The sequence below is a fragment of the Bombina bombina genome, chromosome 9 (assembly GCF_027579735.1).
Source record: "Bombina bombina isolate aBomBom1 chromosome 9, aBomBom1.pri, whole genome shotgun sequence".
Lineage (NCBI taxonomy): Eukaryota > Metazoa > Chordata > Amphibia > Anura > Bombinatoridae > Bombina > Bombina bombina.
The window spans coordinates 94,333,472-94,356,376 of record NC_069507.1 but is presented as its reverse complement, the minus strand read 5'-3'; the positions used below and the strand labels follow the sequence as shown (position 1 = coordinate 94,356,376).

At 41.3% G+C, this 22,905-nt stretch overlaps 1 protein-coding gene across 1 annotated transcript in view; it reads left to right on the top strand.

Annotated features, from left to right (window-relative positions):
- The window catches only part of RTKN2 (rhotekin 2), a 324,918-nt gene that overhangs the window by 27,767 nt on the left and 274,246 nt on the right, over window positions 1-22,905 (top strand). Inside the window, exon 3 of the mRNA XM_053692261.1 lies at window positions 14,193-14,251. Coding sequence (XP_053548236.1) covers window positions 14,193-14,251 — 59 coding nt within the window. The remainder of the gene's footprint in view (window positions 1-14,192; window positions 14,252-22,905) is intronic.

The window sequence follows — 22,905 nt, the reverse complement described above, 5'->3', positions numbered from 1 at the left end:
ACCTAGGAGGTTCATATGCTAATTTCTTACACCTTGAAGCCCACCTCTTTCAGATTGCATTTTAACAGTTTTTCACCACTAGAGGGTGTTAGTTCACATATTTCATATAGATAACACTGTGCTCGTGCACGTGAAGTAATCTGGGAGCTGGCACTGATTGGCTAGACTGCAAGTCTGTCAAAAGAACTGAAAAAAGGGGCAGTTTGCAGAGGCTTAGATACAAGATAATCACAGAGCTTAAAAGTATATTATTATAACTGTGTTGGTTATGCAAAACTGGGAAATGGGTAATAAAGGGATTATCTATCTTTTAAAATAATAAAAATTCTGGTGTAGACTGTCCCTTTAACCTCTCTTAGCAGCTTTTTTTTAGTGCACCCTTTCCTCTGTGTTTTGTTTGCATTTTGAAGTAAACCCGGGAATTTACTTCTTTTAGGGGTGCTTTTTGACGGGGGTTTTTGTTTTCTTCTTTAATTTAACTACTAGACCAAAAAAAACTCCTACATCTAAAATGGCTTTTGGTGAGTTTATTGCATATTTGTAAATAATAGAATTATTCCATATTATCTTGGAATACTCACAAACTTGTCGAAAAGGCCAGTTTTGAACCGGTGCTTTTAGCTGTTGAATATGATGTGTCCATTTTGTTGTTGTGACTTTTTCCGATCTGAATCATTTGGATTGAGATCACTCTGATTTTGAAAAGAAGAGTATTGGGGTCTGAAAGACTGCCGATGAACACGGTCAGCAAGACTGAAATCGATCCATATAGTTTTTGTTTTTTTATTTATGTTTGGGGTTATCGCTTGTGTTTATTCACTTTCTTACAACTTGATAACATCAGAGATTTGCTGAACAGTCACCATGAGTCGCTCGCAAAACACTTGCTCATACCTAAAGAGAGAGATTGTTTGCTTCAATTGGGGAATGCAACAATGTTTTTGAAGAGAATGCGGGAAAATTTATAGACCATGCAAGCTTTGTCTCTTACTTGCAGAATCTGGCTGATCATTTTATGGTACTAAAAACAAAACTGGCTGACTTGGAGGAGCAACCAATGAAGGAGTAATATCCGAGTCAGGGGAGTTCCAAAACCTGTTTCTAACCAGGTACTGGAATCAAATCTTAGCCTTTTTTTTTCTTTTGGGTCTGAAAGCATGATAGACTCTAGAGCAGTCTGTCCACATGTTTTCACTAGAGAGAAGTAAGAGATGTTGCCAGATTACTATTACAGATTACTATTACAGATTACTATACTATTAGTAGGGCTTTTTTTCTTTAAAAAAGAAAAAGAAAAAAAACTTCTGCAGATCATTGCCAGGGGAGCATCTACAGTTGGTGGATTTCAAGGGATCCAGATATTCACAGTTTTCTCTGCTCACACCCTGGTCTTTAGGAAATTGTCTCAACTATACTAAATTTCTCAATGTTCAGGGGCCTGAAATATCACTGGGGATTCATAGTGGCATTGGCTTTCTTAAAGGTGATCAATTTTCCTCAGCAAGCTACAGAATTTTGGCAAGAATGGGAACTCTATTTATGCAAAGTCTGATGTTTAGCTCTGTGGTTCCAAAGGGCTCCAGATGAGAGTAACTGCTCCTGAGTGGTGGCCATTTTCCAAATGGTCTCAGCAGCCTCAAAGGAAGCTCTAGGTATTCTGCTATTATCGAGAAGGTCTAGGATAGATCTGTTGACAGGTTGTTCATATATTGCCTTACTTTGTGCTTGATGTTGTTTACACTTTCTTTCTTCTTCTCTCTCTCCTCTTCTTTGGGTGGTGATGTATACAGGTATGTTTTTTGACCACCTAGAATTTATTTTATTTTTTTATGGGGGGCAGGAAGTCCGCTTTTTTTTTGTTCTTTCTTTCCTAAAAAAAAAGTGTTTTATTTATCCTGATGTGTGCACTGTATTGGGAGATGTTCCTTTTTTATGTTATTTCTTGTTTGACATCTATTTTGCTGGGTGTAATTTATTTAAGATTACTACAAGATATTGCCAGTGAAAAGAGTTGGGTATTGTCCTTCCCCTTCTCTGCTCACTTTAGTACTATGTTTGTCCTTATATGAGCCATCTAATAACTCTTAGGGCACTGTGTAATATCACAATTCCTTTTGTCTGTTCTTCATTGTCTCTTCAGAGTTGTGCTCCTCTCTTTCCCTCTCTGTTCCACCCCCCCACTTAAGCCTTTACCAGGATATTGTCTAGATTTGGGTTTGATGTGTTTGTTTATTTATAATAAGAAACCTTTAAAGCTGTAGCCCTACCAAAAGGAAAGACTGCAAACTAAAGTATAATTTTTGACTCTCATGATTTGGATGAATGTTGATTATAGAGATTTATTTTGATGCATGTTAATATGGGGATTTATTATGCTAATCCTGAACTAAACTAGTTCCAGAACATAAATTAGCTCCCTGAACAATATATTGCAACATATAACTCACACACTTATTTAAGAAGTTTCAAGCCCAGAACTGGATTTTTTGTTTTCTTTTTGTTAAATGAATGAGATTTGAATATAACCTCCGCTGTTTTGATGGTTGAACCAGGGAAAAAAAAACTTGATCTTGGCAGTTTGAGTTATTTTATGTAGCAACCACTTAAAAACCATATGTGACAGACCCTTCTGTCAGGACTGAAGGAGTTAATTGTGTTTAGCTAAGAATCTAATTTCTAAAGACAGGTTTTCTGGCCTCAGCTATTGTGTGCTATAATTACATTTAAGTAATAAACAGGCCATTGTTTAATCACCCTCAGAGAGCAGACGCTAGGTGATAAGACAAGCCAAATGTGTTTAAGTTGTTATCTGCCTAAGTAAAGTATTTAAGTAATGTAATTCTACTGTTTCATAAAAGGGCGTCTTCCCCTTTTTATCTAAATGTACAAGAGTCTTTCAACCCCCCCATCTGGGGTCAAACCTGTATAAATACTAGGCATCTAGCCTTTAATAAATGACATTCTGTTTTAAACCTGAAACTGGCTGGGTTGTGAATTGCTGATTCCCTATGCAGGACATTGTTCATCTGGTATTAACCCTTGGTACACTGTTGGTACCGTAACAATTGGTGGCAAGCGACGGAATGAACCTTATCGCCCAGAAGAGCAACTACACAAGCCAGTAACCTCAGGAAGAGGGGGATTATTACAATACTGACTAAGATGGAAAGAGTACCAGGGACAGAAGGAACCAATGGGCCCAGCATATCAGACAGAACCCCTGAAGAAGCAAGCTTTGATCGGGCGGTTAAAATAAGACTGGCATATTATGGCCCCAACCCATCTGCGGAAATTATCGACCGGGTCATAGCAGCTGTGGAAGCCAACCTACTTCGCCAAAGCAGCGCTGCAGCAGCCCAAGTGGAAAAGAGAAAAGTAAATTTTGCAGCTTTTAAAAACTTCCTGGAAACAGAAGGAGAGATTGATGGGTACCTTGCGGATTTTGAGAGGCAATGTGCACTACACAAGGTACCCGCAGAGGACTGGGTCACGATATTATCCGGAAAATTATCCGGCCGGGCCAGTGAGGCTTTTCGGGCCATTCCAGATGAGGAGGTTGGGGATTATAATACTGTGAAAGAGGCTCTGCTCTCCAGGTATGCGGTTACACCGGAGGCATACCGGAGGCGGTTCAGAGACACTGTTAAATTAGCTGGTGATTCCTACGTTGAGTGGGCATGTAAGGTGCACCGCACAGCAGCTCACTGGATAGCGGGGTGCCAAGCCGTATCTGGGGAAGAGGTGCTGCAGCTATTCCTGTTGGAACATTTCTTTGACAAGTTATCAGCAGGAGTTAGAGAGTGGGTTCGGGACCGTAAACCCTCCACCCTGCATGAAGCTGCTCGCCTGGCAGATGAGTATATGGATGCCCGCAAACTGGACACTGCTACCACTAAGCCCCCTGCTAGAGTGGAGTACAGACCCCCAGTCACCCCAGCAGCTGCCAGTTACCAACCCCCGGTGCACCGCTATACCACACGGCCTCCGGCCACGAACTACCCTCAGAGAGCACGGTTCAATTCACGGGGCTACTCACAACCTATTTGGTGCTTTGGATGTAAGCAACTAGGGCACAAAAGACCAGAGTGTCCCCTAAATGCAGCGAACCAAGCACAGTCCTGGAGAAGACCCGCCGGCGGAATCCCACGTAACTCTCAGCCTGCGGCCCGCTACGTAGAGGCGCAAGAATGCTGGAGCATCCTACATGAGGCAGACCTTGTGCAAGCTGCCCACCGGAATAACCGGCAACTGGTTAAAGTGAATGGGAAGAAGGTCAGTGGTCTACGGGATACTGGTGCTACCATGACCTTGCTTCAAAAGAACTTGGTGTCTGAGAAACAGTACACTGGAGACACTGTGGCTGTGAGGGTAGCAGGGGGCGATGTGTTCAGCCTACCTGTTGCCAGGGTACATTTGGATTGGGGAGTGGGCGGTAGACCTGTGAATGTGGGGGTCAAGAAGGACTTACCTGCTGATGTTCTTCTTGGAAATGACTTGGCCCCCCTTGTTTCTGCCTACGCTCCTATGGGTCCCGCTGATGTTAACTCTGTGACTACCCATGCCCAGATCCGTGCAGCAGAGACTGACCCCCCTGCTGCTAAGCCCCAGGACGCTGAGCTCAGTAAATCTCTATCCGCTATTGATACGTGGAAGTCCTGTTACAATGCGCTGATGGAGAAGAGGAGCGCAGAGGAAAAAGCACGTTTAGAACGTGAATCTCTGCTAAACAAGCTGCACCGACAGACTGCAGAAAACACCAGCTTGAGAGTGGGACATGAAACATTAAAGACAAACTTAGCGACACTTGAGGAGAAGCTGACGCTGGCTCATAGTGAGGTGCAGCAACTCAAGGGCACCCTATGTCAGTATGAAGGGATTGTGGATACCTATAAAGAGCAGGTACAGAAAACTCGTAAAGAAGCTGATGGGATTTTGAAGGACTGTTTAGCCCTAGTCTGGGCACTGAGGAAGTTGAACCCTTCTTTGTATGGACAGGAATTCTCTCTCATAACGGGAATACAGATGGATTGTCCTGGCAAACTGACATGCCTACCACCTCCTAGTCCGGTCATCCCCAGGTTGACCCGCCAAAGGGTCAAGCCGGGTCTGCCGGAGTGTTCCACAAGGGGGGAGATATGTGACAGACCCTTCTGTCAGGACTGAAGGAGTTAATTGTGTTTAGCTAAGAATCTAATTTCTAAAGACAGGTTTTCTGGCCTCAGCTATTGTGTGCTATAATTACATTTAAGTAATAAACAGGCCATTGTTTAATCACCCTCAGAGAGCAGACGCTAGGTGATAAGACAAGCCAAATGTGTTTAAGTTGTTATCTGCCTAAGTAAAGTATTTAAGTAATGTAATTCTACTGTTTCATAAAAGGGCGTCTTCCCCTTTTTATCTAAATGTACAAGAGTCTTTCAACCCCCCCATCTGGGGTCAAACCTGTATAAATACTAGGCATCTAGCCTTTAATAAATGACATTCTGTTTTAAACCTGAAACTGGCTGGGTTGTGAATTGCTGATTCCCTATGCAGGACATTGTTCATCTGGTATTAACCCTTGGTACACTGTTGGTACCGTAACACCATATAATTATCCAATGGATCCGGAAAAATTGTCTGCACCTAGGGATAATGTGCTAGTCATCATAAACAGGGATGTTTAACCTAATATTTTTCTTTCATGATTTAGTTAGAACACACAATTTTTAGCAACTTTCCAATTTACTTCTATGGTCTAATTTGCTTCATTATCTTTGTATCCTTTGTTGAAGAAGCAGCAGTCCACTACTGGGAGCTATCTGAAAGCCAGCGACAAGAGGCATATATGTATAGCCACCAATCAGCAGCTCCTGAGTCTACCTAGGTATCCTTTTCAACAAAAGGATATCAAGAAAACAAAATGAATTAGATAAAAGAAATTGGAAAGCTGTTTTAAAATCACATGCTCTATCTGAATCATGAAAGAAAAAAAAATGGATTTCATCTGCCTTTAAAGGGACACAAAACCCAACCCCCTTTTTCTCCTGTTAAGTGTAGTCAGTCCACGGGTCATCCATTACTTATGGGATTATATCTCCTCCCTAACAGGAAGTGCAAGAGGATCACCCAAGCAGAGCTGCTATATAGCTCCTCCCCTCTACGTCATACCCAGTCATTCTCTTGCACCTAACTAATAGATAGGACGTGTGAGAGGACTGTGGTTATTAAAATTAGTTTTTATATCTTCAATCAAAAGTTTGTTATTTTAAACAGCACCGGAGTGTGTTGTTTTTTCTCAGGCAGCATTAGAAGAAGAATCTACCTGAGTTTGTGTATGATCTTAGCGGTCGTAACTAAGATCCATTTGCTGTTCTCGGCCATTCTGAGGAGTGAGGTAACTTCAGAACAGGGGACAGCGGGCAGGGTTCACCTGCAAGGAGGTATGTTGCAGTATATTATTTTCTAAGGAATGGAATTGACTGAGAAAATACTGCTAATACCCATATAATGTAAGTGCAGCCTTAAATGCAGTAGTAGCGACTGGTATCAGGCTGATATGTATGTATGTTTACACTGAGGTATTTCTGGGGAATGGAACTTCACTAAGAAAATACTGTATACATTTAACTTATATTTGAGCCCCCACTGCAGTGAAAGCGACGAGCAGCAGGCTTATTAGTATCATTTCATAATTTTATTTTTAAAACGTTTACTGGCATGTTAATCGTTTTTCTCTGAGGTACTTGGTGCTAAAATTTTTTGGGCATTATTTTTCCACATGGCTGTCGTTTATTTATGAATAAATTCAGTTTACTGAGCTTCCCCACTGTTATAATATGAGTGGGAGGGGCCTATTTTGGCGCTTTATTGCGCAGTAAGAATTCAGTCACAGTCTTCCTATTCCTTCCTCCATGATCCAGGACGTCTCTACAGAGCCCAGGGGTCTCCAAAACTAGTTTTGAGGGAGGTAATCGCTCACAGCAGACCTGTGAGACTGTGCTTTTGACTGTGATAAAACGTTTATATTCTGTTATCCGTTTTTTGGGTATTAAGGGGTTAATCATCCATTTGCTGGTGGGTGCAATCCTTTGCTAACTTAATGCATTTACTGTGAAAATTTGGTTGCTATAACAAATTTGGTTCATTGTGATTTCAACTGTGACAGTTTATTTGTGCTTCTTAAAGGCACAGTAACGTTTTTTATATTGCTTGTAAATTTATTTCAAAAGTATTTTCCAAGCTTGCTAGTTTCATTTCTAGTTTGTTAAACATGTCTGACACAGAGGAAACTCTTTGTGCAATATGTTTAAAGGCCAATGTGGAGCCCAATAGAAATTTGTGTACTAATTGCATTGATGCTACTTTAAATAAAAGTGTACATGTAAAGAAAATTTCACCAGACAACGAGAGGGAAGTTATGACGACTAACTCTCCTCACGTGTCAGTACCTTCGTCTCCCGCTCAGGAGGTGCGTGATATTGTGGCGCCAAGTACATCAGGGCGGCCCATACAAATCACTTTGCAAGACATGGCTAATGTTATGACTGAAGTATTATCTAAATTGCCAGAATTTAGGGGTAAACGCGACCACTCTGGGGTGAGAACAGAGTGCGCTGATAATATTAGAGCCATGTCTGATACTGCGTCACAATTTGCAGAACATGAGGACGGAGAGCTTCATTCTGTGGGTGACGGATCTGATCCAAGTAAACTGGACTCAGACATTTCAAATTTTAAATTTAAGCTTGAGAACCTCCGTGTATTGCTAGGGGAGGTATTAGCGGCTCTGAATGATTGTAACACGGTTGCAATTCCAGAGAAAATGTGTAGGCTGGATAAATTTTTTGCGGTACCGACGTGTACTGACGTTTTTCCTATTCCTAAAAGGCTTACAGAAATTATTAACAAGGAGTGGGATAGACCTGGTGTGCCCTTTTCTCCCCCTCCTATATTTAGAAAAATGTTTCCAATAGACGCCACCACACGGGACTTATGGCAGACGGTCCCTAAGGTGGAGGGAGCAGTTTCTACTTTGGCTAAGCGCACCACTATCCCGGTGGAGGATAGCTGTGCTTTTTCAGATCCAATGGATAAAAAGTTAGAGGGTTACCTTAAGAAAATGTTTGTTCAACAAGGTTTTATATTACAACCCCTTGCATGCATTGCGCCTGTCACGGCTGCGGCGGCATTCTGGTTTGAGTCTCTGGAAGAGACCATTAGTTCAGCTACGCTGGATGAGATTACAGACAAGCTTAGAGTCCTTAAGCTAGCTAATTCATTTATTTCCGATGCCGTAGTACACTTAACTAAACTTACGGCTAAGAATTCCGGATTCGCCATTCAAGCGCGCAGAGCGCTGTGGCTTAAATCCTGGTCAGCCGATGTGACTTCTAAATCTAAATTGCTTAACATACCTTTCAAAGGGCAGACATTATTCGGGCCCGGTTTGAAAGAAATTATTGCTGACATTACTGGAGGTAAGGGCCATGCCCTGCCTCAAGACAGAGCCAAACCAAGGGCTAGACAGTCTAATTTTCGTGCCTTTCGTAACTTCAAGGCAGGAGCAGCATCAACTTCCTCAGCTCCAAAACAGGAAGGAACTGTTGCTTGCTACAGACAGGGCTGGAAACCTAACCAGTCCTGGAACAAGGGCAAGCAGGCCAGAAAACCTGCTGCTGCCCCTAAGACAGCATGAAGTGAGGGCCCCCGATCCGGAAACGGATCTAGTGGGGGGCAGACTTTCTCTCTTCGCCCAGGCTTGGGCAAGAGATGTCCAGGATCCCTGGGCGTTAGAGATCATATCTCAGGGATATCTTCTGGACTTCAAAGCTTCTCCTCCAAAAGGGAGATTTCATCTTTCAAGTTTGTCAGCAAACCAGATAAAGAGAGAAGCGTTTCTACGCTGTGTACAAGACCTTTTACTAATGGGAGTGATCCATCCAGTTCCGCGGTCGGAACACGGACAAGGGTTTTACTCAAATCTGTTTGTGGTTCCCAAAAAAGAGGGAACCTTCAGACCAATTTTGGACTTAAAGATCCTAAACAAATTCCTAAGAGTTCCATCGTTCAAAATGGAAACTATTCGGACAATCTTACCTATGATCCAAAGGGGTCAATACATGACCACAGTGGATTTAAAGGATGCCTACCTTCACATACCGATTCACAAGGATCATTATCGGTACCTAAGGTTTGCCTTCCTAAACAGGCATTACCAGTTTGTAGCTATTCCCTTCGGGTTAGCCACGGCTCCAAGAATCTTTACAAAGGTTCTGGGCTCTCTTCTGGCGGTACTAAGACCGCGAGGAATTTCGGTAGCTCCGTACCTAGACGACATTCTGATACAAGCGTCAAGTTTCCAGACTGCCAAGTCTCATACAGAGTTGGTTCTGGCATTTCTAAGGTCGCATGGGTGGAAGGTGAACGTAGAAAAGAGTTCTCTATTACCACTCACAAGAGTTCCCTTCTTGGGGACTCTTATAGATTCTGTAGAAATGAAAATTTACCTGACAGAAGACAGGTTAACAAAACTTCTAAATGCTTGCCGTGTCCTTCATTCCATTCAACACCCGTCAGTGGCTCAATGCATGGAGGTAATCGGCTTAATGGTAGCGGCAATGGACATAGTGCCTTTTGCACGCCTGCATCTCAGACCACTACAATTGTGCATGCTAAGTCAGTGGAATGGGGATTACTCAGATTTGTCCCCTATGCTGAATCTGGATCAAGAGACCAGAGATTCTCTTCTATGGTGGCTTTCTCGGCCACATCTGTCCAGGGGGATGCCCTTCAGCAGGCCAGATTGGACAATTGTAACAACAGACGCCAGCCTACTAGGTTGGGGCGCTGTCTGGAATTCCCTGAAGGCTCAGGGATCATGGACTCAGGAGGAGAGTCTCCTTCCAATAAACATTCTGGAATTAAGAGCAGTTCTCAATGCTCTTCTGGCTTGGCCTCAGCTAGCAACTCTGAGGTTCATCAGGTTCCAGTCGGACAACATCACGACTGTGGCTTACATCAACCATCAGGGAGGGACAAAGAGTTCCCTAGCGATGATGGAAGTCTCAAAGATAATTCGCTGGGCAGAGTCTCACTCTTGCCACCTGTCAGCGATCCACATCCCAGGCGTGGAGAACTGGGAGGCGGATTTCCTAAGTCGCCAGACTTTTCATCCGGGGGAGTGGGAACTTCACCCGGAGGTATTTGCACAACTGCTTCGGCGTTGGGGCAAACCAGATCTGGATCTCATGGCGTCTCGCCAGAACGCCAAGCTTCCTTGTTACGGATCAAGGTCCAGGGACCCGGGAGCGGTTCTGATAGATGCTCTGACAGCACCTTGGGTCTTCAACATGGCTTATGTGTTTCCACCCTTCCCGATACTTCCTCGACTGATTGCCAGGATCAAACAGGAGAGAGCATCAGTGATTCTAATAGTGCCTGCGTGGCCACGCAGGACCTGGTATGCAGATCTGGTGGACATGTCGTCCTGTCCACCATGGTCTCTGCTTCTGAGACAGGACCTTCTGGTTCAGGGTCCTTTCAAACATCCAAATCTAATTTCTCTGAGGCTGACTGCATGGAGATTGAACGCTTGATTCTATCAAAGCGTGGATTCTCGGAGTCAGTGATTGATACCTTAATACAGGCTAGGAAACCTGTTACCAGGAAAATTTACCATAAAATATGGCGTAAATACTTACATTGGTGCGAATCCAAGAGTTACTCATGGAGTAAGGTTAGGATTCCTAGAATATTGTCTTTTCTACAAGAAGGCTTAGAAAAGGGTTTATCTGCTAGTTCGTTAAAAGGACAGATCTCAGCTCTGTCCATTCTTTTACACAAGCGTCTGTCAGAAGTTCCAGACGTTCAGGCTTTTTGTCAGGCTTTGGCCAGGATTAAGCCTGTGTTTAAAACTGTTGCTCCACCATGGAGCTTAAACTTAGTTCTTAACGTTTTACAGGGTGTTCCGTTTGAACCCCTTCATTCCATTGATATCAAGCTATTATCTTGGAAAGTTCTGTTCCTAATGGCTATTTCCTCGACTCGAAGAGTCTCTGAGTTATCTGCCTTACATTGTGATTCTCCTTATCTGATTTTTCATTCAGACAAGGTAGTTCTGCGTACTAAACCTGGGTTCTTACCTAAGGTAGTCACTAACAAGAATATCAATCAAGAGATTGTTGTTCCTTCATTGTGCCCTAATCCTTCCTCAAAGAAGGAACGACTGCTGCACAATCTGGACGTCGTCCGTGCCCTGAAATTCTATTTACAGGCAACTAAAGATTTTCGACAAACTTCTTCCCTGTTTGTCGTTTATTCTGGACAGAGGAGAGGTCAAAAGGCTTCGGCTACCTCTCTCTCCTTCTGGCTTCGTAGCATAATACGTTTAGCCTATGAGACTGCTGGACAGCAGCCTCCTGAAAGAATTACAGCTCATTCTACCAGAGCTGTGGCTTCCACTTGGGCCTTTAAAAATGAGGCCTCTGTTGAACAGATTTGCAAGGCTGCAACTTGGTCTTCACTTCACACCTTTTCAAAATTTTACAAATTTGACACTTTTGCTTCTTCGGAGGCTGTTTTTGGGAGAAAGGTTCTTCAGGCAGTGGTTCCTTCCGTGTAAAGGTCCTGCCTGTCCCTCCCGTCATCTGTGTACTTTTAGCTTTGGTATTGGTATCCCATAAGTAATGGATGACCCGTGGACTGACTACACTTAACAGGAGAAAACATAATTTATGCTTACCTGATAAATTCCTTTCTCCTGTAGTGTAGTCAGTCCACGGCCCGCCCTGTTTTTACGGCAGGTCTAAATTTTAAATTAAACTCCAGTCACCACTGCACCCTATAGTTTCTCCTTTCTCGTTTGGTTTCGGTCGAATGACTGGGTATGACGTAGAGGGGAGGAGCTATATAGCAGCTCTGCTTGGGTGATCCTCTTGCACTTCCTGTTAGGGAGGAGATATAATCCCATAAGTAATGGATGACCCGTGGACTGACTACACTACAGGAGAAAGGAATTTATCAGGTAAGCATAAATTTGTTTTTTTTTTTCTTATCTTCAATGATTTAGACTTTCTAATTTACTCCTATTATCATTTTTTTTTGGTGCTATCTTTATTTGAAAAAGCAGGAATGTAATCATAGGAGCTACATTTAGCCACCAATCAGCAGGCACTACCCAGGTGCTGAACAAAAAATGGGCTACTTTGCTTTTTCAAATAAAGATAGCAAAAGAACAAAGACAAATGTATAATAGGAGAAAATTAGAAAGTTGCTTAAAATTGCCTGCTCTATCTGAATCTTTGGGGGGGGAAAAAGTTTGGGTTTTGTGTCCCTTTAAGTAAAAATGAATAAGCAGATCAAACTAATATACTGTATCTGCATGCTAAAGTATGACCAAAGGTTGCACTTTTACCCCAAATCTATTCTATTAGGAAAATTCAAATCCCATGCATAAATGTATTATACGCTGTTTAAACTGGGAACCTATTTATGATACTTGTTCTGCGGAGGCTTGGACTTTATAAACATTGTATTATTTTGTAGGGCATTTTATTTAACCCTGAATTGGATGTAATGCGGACTTAGCTTTTGTAAAGTCTGATTATTTGCCAAGGACATAGCCAGGAAATGCACTGCTGGAAAAAGCTAAACCACCAATCAGTAGCTAGCTCCCAGTAATGCATTGCTGGTCATCAGCTTACCAATGTATGCTTTTAAGCAAAGAATGCCAAGAAAATGTAGCAAATTAGAGAATGGAAGTAAAATAGCATGTTCTATCTGTATCATGTAAGTTTACTTTTGACTTTACTGTGCCTTTAAAGCAAGAAATATTGTGGTCAATTTATTGTTACATATTATTTTAACCAACTACATTCTGTGTGTTGTATTAACAGAGCCGTAGATAAAAAAAAAATAGTGTTGCTACGTTTATAGAGTGGTTTTCTGGTTCCACCTGGTGGCCATTTGTTTTAACTGAACATTGCTAGCTTTATTTTACCTCTGGTTTTACTCTCAGCTTTGCTATTTCGAAACCTTTTGCTATGAATTAATCAACTTCCAGTATCAATTTACCTTTTTTTGCAGACGTGAGCGGTTTGTTTGTTTGTTTTATGATTTTCATGACAGTCTACTCCAGAATTTGTATTGTTTATAAAGATAGATAATCCCTTTAAACATTCCCCAGTTTTGCCTAACCAACACTGCTATATTAATATACTTTTTACCTCAATGATTACGTTGTATCTAAGCCTCTGCAAACTGGCCCAGTTATTTTGAAAGACTTACATTTTAGCCAATCATTGCAGACTCATAACTCCTCTGCAGTGAGCACAATACTATCTTTATGGCGCACATGAACTAGCGTTGTCTAGCTGTGAAAAACTGTCAAAATGTTAAACTGAGATAAGAGGCGAATAATAAAAGTTCAGAAACTGTACTAGTTCAGACATAAAATATTTACTAATCTTTTTTAACCATTGCTAGTGATGCTTAAAATGCCTCTACGGATTCTGATTGCTTGTACAATTTGATTTATTTTCTCTTCAAAATTGAGACCTAATGAAAATATGATGGCTCCACTTTAAAAAGTCTTTTTTTTTTTCTTCCACTTTTCTCAAAAATGTCCTCACTCGCATCCAATTTTAAACAGACTTAAATAATCCAATCAGGATGTTTGTCCTGGGACTAGCAAGAGAATGTGCAGGCACAGTCACCTTATTTCCCTCCTTAGTTTAAGGAATATGAAATCTCATGAGATTACAGTATAGCAAATTGTGAACTGAGCACTGATAAAGCTGATTGGCTGTTTTGTTGTTTCACCGTGCAGATAAGATTAAAAAGAGTCGCTCTGGATCACAGAGCACTTACTCCCATGAGCTGAATGCATTCTGAGGTAAATTATCTTTCTTTTTAAGGGACACTCAAGTAAAAATTAAACTTTCATGAATCGGAGCATTCAATTTTAAACAACTTTCCAATTTTCTTCCATTAACAAAATGTGTCTTTTTTATATTTATACTTTTTAGAGTTAACAGTGGACATAGACATAACTTTTAAAATTGTTAGAAAAAAATCTACTATGTATTTGAAGTTCGGACTAACTGCTACTGCATTGTATTTGTATCATGCATTTGATGGATATGCAAATCTACTATATTTACTGGTTCTTTAAACTGTTTTATTTTCTTTCTTCCTTTCTCTCTCTTTTTTAGATCGTCTGATGCAGGAGTGAAGGAACAGGAAGCCTGCCCAGGAAAAGTTGCCATATCTGGTACTTATAATTTGCAACTATTTCAGTTAACTAGAAAGTATAATATGTCAATGTTTTAGCATAACTGATAACCTTGCAGTTATAAAAGAAGTCATACTTAAAGGGACATTGTAATTTTTTTCTCTGCTTTAGTGTGTTCCCAATGCTGGCGAGTATTAAATTGTTTACAAATAGACTATTAACATTTTATTTCTTCTATAAGGTACGACGAGTCCACGGATTCATCCTTTACATGTGGGATATTATCCTCCTGCTAACAGGATGTGGCAAAGAGCACCACAGCAGAGCTGTCTATATAGCTCCTCCCTTAGCTCTACCCCCCAGTCATTCTCTTTGCCTACTCTAAGTACTAGGAAGGGTAAAGTGAAAGAGGTGATAAAATGTTAGTTTTTATTTTCTTCAAGCAAGAGTTTTTTTATATTAAATGGTACCGGTGTGTACTATTTACTCTCAGGCAGCAGATGGATGAAGACTTCTGCCTGGAGGCTGATGATCTTAGCATTTGTCACTAAGATCCAGAGCAGTTCCCACAGAAGTGCTGAGGGGAACAAGAAACTTCAGTGTGAGGAACATTTTCATCCTATATAGCAGTGAGGTATGTTCAGCCATTTTTTTCTGGAGAGACTGTGGTATTTCAGAAAGGCTGACAGTATCCCCATGAGGGTAAGGGTAAGCAGTAATCCTAAGAGATAAAGAAGGGTATTACTAAGCTTGCATAAGGGGCTAATAAAAAATGTTTTTCACTGAGTTTTAAATGTTTGTGGGCAAATGTTTTGTGAACTGGGAGTACTGTTAACGTTTTTTGGACAATAACGTTTTTTGGAGACTTTATTGAGGGTACACTTGGCTTCTTTTTTGGGTTTCAGAACCCACATGGCTAGTTTTGGAACCGCTCTGGTGCGGTTCATTTAGGCTGACAAAACATCGAGTGAGATGGGCGGGGCCTATTTTCGCGCCTCAGTTGTATTTACAAAGCAAGCAGCAAGCTCCAACTCCGGAGGGCCCTTGTGGTAGTGTTGGGCCAAATCGAAGCTTTAACCCCATTTTTCCAATCCCTGAGGGCAGGTAGGCGCCACAGCAGGGCTGTGGCGAGGTGCAGGGGGTGTTTTTTCTGGATTTAGGCCTTATTAACTATCCGGTTTTCACAATAAAGGGTTAAGTGTTTCTTTTTCTTGTGGGGCAAACTTAACTGCATAAATTTAATCTTACATAAAAAATTTGAAACGATTGGTGTATTTTAAAGCAGTTTTGCAGAACGTGTATGCTTTTTTTCTCTTAAAGGCGCAGTACCGTTTTTTAAGATTGTTATTTTTTCACTAAATAAAGTGTTTTCAAGCTTGTTTGTGGTCATTACTAGCCTGTTCAACATGTCTGACATTGAGGAAAGCCAATGTTCAATGTGTTTAGAAGCCATTGTGGAACCCCCACTGTGTCCCTCATGCACAGAACGGTCAATAAATTGCAAAGAACATATTTTAGCAGGATGATTCTCAGTCAGAAGGGAATTAGGTTATGCCATCTAATTCTCCCCAAGTGTCACAACCAATAAAGGGACAGTCTACCATAGAACTGTTATTGTTTTAAGAGATGGATAATCCCTTTATTACCCAGTCCCCAGTTTTGCAAAACCAACACAGTTATATTAATATACTTTTTACTTCTGTGATTACCTTGTATCTAGGAACCTTCTTCCAGCCCCCTGATCACATGACTGTGACTGTTTATTATCTATCGTCTTAAATTTAGCATTGTTTTGTGCTAGAACTTAAATAACCATCTGTGCCTGAACACAGTGTTATCTATATGGCCCACATGTACTTTCTGTCTCTTTGTGTTGAAAAGAGATTTAAAAAGCATGTGATAAGAGGCAGCCCTCAAAGGCTTAGAAATTAGCATATGAGACTACCTATGTTTAGTTTAAACTAAGAATACCAAGAGAAAAAAGCAAATTTGATGATAAAAGTAAATTGGAAAGTTGAATAAAATTAAAAGTCCTATCTGAATAATGAAAGTTTAATTTATACTAGACTGTCCCTTTAACGCCCGCACAAGCGACACCAAGTACTTCTAGTGCGTCTAATTCTTTCACCCTGCAAGATATGGCCGCAGTTATGAAAACTACCCTCACAGAGGTTTTATCTAAGCTGCCTGGGTTGCAGGGGAAGCACAGTAGGTCTGTGGTGAGAGTAAATGCTGAGCCCTCTGACGCTTTATTAGCCATATCCGATGTAACCTCATAATGTTCTGAGTTGGGGGTGAGGAATTTGCTGTCTGAGGGAGAGATTTCTGATTCAGGAAAGATGTTCCCTCAGACAGACTCAGATATGACGGCTTTTAAATTTAAATTAGAACACCTCCGCTTGTTGCTCAGGGAGGATTTAGCAACTCTGGATGATTGTGACCCTATTGTAGTTCCAAATAAATTGTGTAAAATGGACAGATATCTGGAGGTTCCTGTCTACACTGATGTTTTTCCGGTCCCTAAGAGGATTTCGGACATTATTACTAAGGAGTGGGATAGACCAGGTATTCCGTTCTCTCCCCCTCATACTTTTAAGAAAATGTTTCCCATATCAGACACCATGCGGGATTCGTGGCAGACGGTCCCTAAGGTGGAGGGAGCTATTTCTACCCTGGCTAAGCGTACAACTATACCTATTGAGGACAGTTGTGCTTTCAAGGATCCTATGGATAAAAAAATAGAGGGTCTCCTAAAGAAAATATTTATTCATCAGGGTTTTCTTCTGCAACCTATAGTGTGCATTGTTCCTGTGACTACTGCAGCTGCTTTTTGGTTCGAGGCTCTGGAGGAGGCTCTTCAGGTTGAGACCCACATTAGATGATATTCTGGATAGAATTAGGGCTCTCAAGATAGCTAATTCTTTCTTTACAGATGCCGCTTTTCAACTGCCTAAATTAGCGGCAAAGAATTTAGGTTTTGCCATTTTAGCGCCTAGAGTGTTATGGCTTAAGTCCTGGTCTGCTGATGTGTCATCAAAATCTAAGCTTTTAGCCATCCCTTTCAAAGGTAAGACCCTTTTCAGGCCTGAACTGAAAGAGATAATTTCAGACATCACTGGAGGATAAGGCCATGCCCTTCCTCAGGATAAGACAAATAAGATGAGGATCAAACAAAATAATTTTCGTTCCTTTCGAAACTTCAAAGGTGGTCCCTCTACCTCTTTCCATGCTGCAAAACAAGAGGGGAATTTTGCTCAATCCAAGTCAGTCTGGAGACCTAACCAGACTTGGAACAAAGGTAAACAGACGAAGAAGCCCGCTGCTGCCACCAAGACAGCATGAAGGGGTAGCTCCCGATCCGGGACCGGATCTAGTAGAGGGCAGACTTTCTCTCTTTGCTCAGGCAAGAGACGTTCAGGACTCCTGGGCTTTAGAAATCGTAACCCAGGGGTATCTTCTAGATTTCAAAGATTCTCCTCCAAGGGGGAGATTCCATCTTTCTTAATTGTCTGTAAACCAGACAAAAAGATAGGCGTTCTTACGCTGTGTAGAAGATCTATATACCATGGGAGTAATCCGTCCAGTTCCGAAAACAAAACAGGGGCAGGGGTTTTACTCCAATCTGTTTGTGGTTCCCAAAAAAGAGGGAACCTTCAGACCAATTTTAGATCTCAAGATCCTAAACAAATTCCTTCAAGATGGAGACCATTCAGACTATTTTACCAATGATCCAGGAGGGTCAATATATGACCACCGTTGACTTAAAGGATGCGTATCTACACATCCCTATCCACAAAGATCATCACCAGTTCCTCAGGTTCGCCTTTCTGGACAAGCATTACCAGTTTGTGGCTCTTCCCTTCGGGTTGGCTACAGCTCACAGAATTTTCACAAAGGTGCTAGGGTCAGGGTCCCTTCTGGCGGTTCTAAGGCCGCGGGGCATAGCAGTGGCGCCTTATCTGGACGATATCTTAATTCAGGCGTCAACTTACCAACTAGCCAAATCTCACACGGACATCGTGTTGGCTTTTCTGAGATCTCACGGGTGGAAGGTGAACGTAAAGAAGAGTTCACTTATCCCTCTTACAGGAATTCCATTCCTGGGAACTCTGATAGATTCGGTGGACATGAAATTTTTTCTGATGGAGGTCAGGAAATCAAAGATTTTAACCACCTGCCGAGCTCTTCATTCCATTCTTCGGCGTCAGTGGAGGTAATCGGACTAATGGTAGCGGCAATGGACATAGTTCTGTTTGCTCGGTTGCATCTGAGACCACTGCAACTATGCATGCTCAAACAGTGGAATGGGGATTATGCAGATTTATCTCCTTAGATAAATCTGGATCAAGAGACCAGAGACTCTCTTCTTTGGTGGTTGTCACAGGATCATCTGTCCCAGGGAATGTGTTTCCGCAGGCCAGCATGGGTCATAGTGACGACAGACGCCAGCCTCTTTTGGCTGGGGTGCAGTCTGGAATTCCCTGAAAGCACAGGGTGTGCGGACTCAGGAGGAGGCTCTCCTTCCGATAAATATTCTAGAACTGAGAGCGATATTCAACGCGCTTCAGGCGTGGCCTCAGCTGGCTTCGGCCAGATTCATAAGATTCCAGTCGGACAACATCACGACTGTAGCATATATCAATCATCAGGGGGGAACAAAGAGTTCTCTAGCGATGATAGAGGTTACCAAAATAATTCGATGGGCAGAGACTTACTCTTGCCATCTATCAGCAATCTATATCCCAGGAGTGGAGAACTGGGAAGCGGATTTTCTAAGTCGTCAGACTTTTCATCCGGGGGAGTGGGAACTCCATCCGGAGGTGTTTGCACAATTGATCCATCAATGGGGCACACCAGAATTGGATCGGATGGCGTCTCGTCAGAACGCCAAACTTCCTTGTTACGGGTCCAGATCAAGGGATCCTCAAGCAGTACTGATAGATGCTCTAGCAGTACCCTGGTCGTTCAACCTGGCTTATGTGTTTCCACCATTCCCTCTCCTTCCTCGTTTGATTGCCAGAATCAAACAGGAGAGAGCTTCGGTGTTTTTGATAGCACCTGCGTGGCCACGCAGGACTTGGTATGCAGACCTGGTGAACATGTCATCTCTTCCACCATGGACTCTGCCACTGAGACAGGACCTTCTGATTCAAGGTCCGTTCCAGCATCCAAATCTAGTTTATCTGCGGCTGACTGCCTGGAGATTGAACGCTTGATTTTATCCAAGCGGGGATTCTCTGAGTCGGTCATAGATACCTTGATTCAGGCTCGAAAGCCTGTCACTAGGAAAATTTATCATAATATATGGTGTAAATATCTTTATTGGTGCGAATCCAAAGGCTACTCATGGAGTAAGATCAGGATTCCTAGGATTTTGTCCTTTCTCCAAGAAGGATTGGAGAAGGGGCTATCGGCTAGTTCCCTAAAGGGACAGATATCTGCTTTATCAATTTTAGTACACAAGCGTCTGGCAGATGTTCCAGACGTTCAGTCGTTCTGTCAGGCTTTGGTTAGAATCAAGCCTGCATTTAAACCTGTTGCTCCGCCATGGAGTTTGAATTTAGTTCTTAAAGTTCTTCAAGGGGTTCCGTTTGAACCTATGCATTCCATAGATATTAAACTTCTATCTTGGAAAGTTCGGTTTTTAGTTGCTATCTCTTCGGCTCAAAGAGTTTCTGAACTATCTGCATTGCAATGCGATTCACCTTATCTTGTTTTCCATGCTGATAAGGTGGTTTTGCGTACCAAACCTGGATTACTTCCTAAGGTTGTTACCAATAAGAATATTAATCAGGACATTGTGGTTCCTTCTCTGTGTCCTAATCCTTCCTCTAAGAAAGAGCGTCTGTTGCACAACCTGGACGTGGTTCGTGCTTTAAAATTTTACTTGCAAGCGACCAAAGATTTCCTTCAAACTTCTTCTTTGTTTGTTGTCTATTCTGGAAAACGTAGAGGTCAAAAAGCTACGGCTACCTCTCTTTCTTTTTGGCTGAAAAGCATCATCCGTTTGGCATACGAGACTGCTGGACAGCAGCCTCCTGAAAGAATTACAGCTCACTCTACTAGAGCGGTGGCTTCCACATGGGCTTTTAAAAATGATGCTTCTGTTGAACAGATTTGTAAGGCTGCGACTTGGTCTTCGCTTCATACCTTTTACAAATTTTACAAATTTGATACTTTTGCTTCTTCGGAGTCTATTTTTGGGAGAAAAGTTCTTCAAGCAGTGGTGCCTTCTGTTTAGCCATCTGTCTTGTCCCTCCTGTTCATCCGTGTCCTGTAGCTTTGGTATTGTATCCCACAAGTAAAGGATGAATCCGTGGACTCGTCGTACCTTATAGAAGAAAAGTAAATTTATGACACACAAAAAAAAAAAAATAACAGTGGCGCTAACACCCTCTTTAAATATTAAAAACACTAATGTCAAATCTTTTTGCAAATTCTTACAACATGTGAGATTTCTAAAAACAATAATAAGTAAAAACCTGTATACAATTATATGGTATTCAATAGAGTACACACAATTTAAAAGTAGAACCAATGGAATAACAAAAACGTTTTACCACTTTCCAAAGAAATGTCAGTCCATAAGCCACTAGAGTCCTCTGCTGCTTGTTAACCAAATGGATCCTTCACACCAAATGAAGTAGGGCAAAAACTTGTATTCTGAAAGAAAAAAGCGCAAAGAGAGACTCAAGTGCAATAAATAACAGACGCTGCTGCTCTTAAAGAAATGCACTTACAATGTTTTATTAATAATAAAGCAGGTAAAAAACACAGTTTTCTCCTTTAAGGTAATCCAAATACTCAGCTGCTCCGGTCTGTTTTCACAGCCTTTCAATGTCCGCTCCCTTCTAATGTCCACCGGAACTTTCAGTGTAAGGGAAATCCTTGTTCATGGGGCTACGGTAGCCCTGAGTGTCCAAAAAACAGAGCGTTCTATTCTTAGAACTACGGCTCCTCTGAAGATCCAAAATTCAGTCCTGTGGTACCTCTACGCGTTTCTTCTGCTATAGTGCAGACTTTCTCAAGAGGATAAAGAGTCTAATGCTGAGTGGATTCAATATCCGTCACAATAAAAACCCTCATGGTAAATCCTATTGGTTAAAATTTCTTCTGTGTAATATGGGTAAGAAATGCTCACTGGGTCCTAGAGACCAAATTACAAAATACTACGTTCCTTTTGCAAATAACAAATAATATGTATAGTTAATATCAACACATCTAAAGTTAAAAAATACTGCATTTAAAAAAACAATTAATTTGCACAAAAGAATATAACAATAGTACTAAAATCCTACAACTAGGTAAAATTTGATGAAGCAAAAAATATATTTAAAAATTGATACAACGTGTATTTATGCGTATATTAAAAATCCCTACAAACTAAGCAATATTCATCTATATATGGTTAATAACCAATAGTTAAAAATACTAAATCATATATCAAGGACACCACACAAACCATCAATATATTTGAAGGTTTAGACTGGAAAGAAAACTATTGTTGGGTAACTTGCGATGTGTCTGCGCTTTATACCTCAATCCCCCATGAGAAAGGATTGAAGGCCCTTGAAATGGAACTGTTGAATTGGAAATTTTCAGCAGAACAATTGAACTTTATCCTAGATTGCACGAGATTTATCTTAGAGCACAATTATTTTATTTTCGAAAATGTGTTATATAAACAGGTCAAAGGAACAGCGATGGGGACTACATTTGCCCCATCGTATGCTAATATTTATATGCACAGATTTGAAATTGAGAAGGTTTGGAACAATAATCCTTTTATAAATAACATTATAAAATATTATCGTTACATAGATGAACGTAGTATTTTGTAATTTGGTCTCTAGGACCCAGTGAGCATTTCTTACCCATATTACACAGAAGAAATTTTAACCAATAGGATTTACCATGAGGGTTTTTATTGTGACGGATATTGAATCCACTCAGCATTAGACTCTTTATCCTCTTGAGAAAGTCTGCACGATAGCAGAAGAAACGCGTAGAGGTACCACAGGACTGAATTTTGGATCTTCAGAGGAGCCGTAGTTCTAAGAATAGAACGCTCTGTTTTTTGGACACTCAGGGCTACCGTAGCCCCATGAACAAGGATTTCCCTTACACTGAAAGTTCCGGTGGACATTAGAAGGGAGCGGACATTGAAAGGCTGTGAAAACAGACCGGAGCAGCTGAGTATTTGGATTACCTTAAAGGAGAAAACTGTGTTTTTTATCTGCTTTATTATTAATAAAACATTGTAAGTGCATTTCTTTAAGAGCAGCAGCGTCTGTTATTTATTGCACTTGAGTCTCTCTTTGCGCTTTTTTCTTTCAGAATAATCTGCTGTATGTTTAAACAGGTATTCTTTAATCTATACTTAAGTATAGAAACTTTTCAAATAGGTAGAGATACCCCAGGAAAAATCAGCTATTTCAAATGCCAAAAAAAAGGCAAAGCAGCGATTTGTAAACAATTTAATACTCTTCAGCAGGTAAAATTAACTATTTGAAACCAATTAAAGTGGAGAAAATGTTATGATAAACTGTCCCTTTAACAATTTTTCTTTGGTGCTCTGTGTTAAGTGGCTGTTGGTATCCAATCACAGATGCTTATATGCTCACGCTCAGCTGTAATGTCAACAGTTTACTGCATGACATTATAAATAAGTTGATGCAAATATGTTTGGGCAT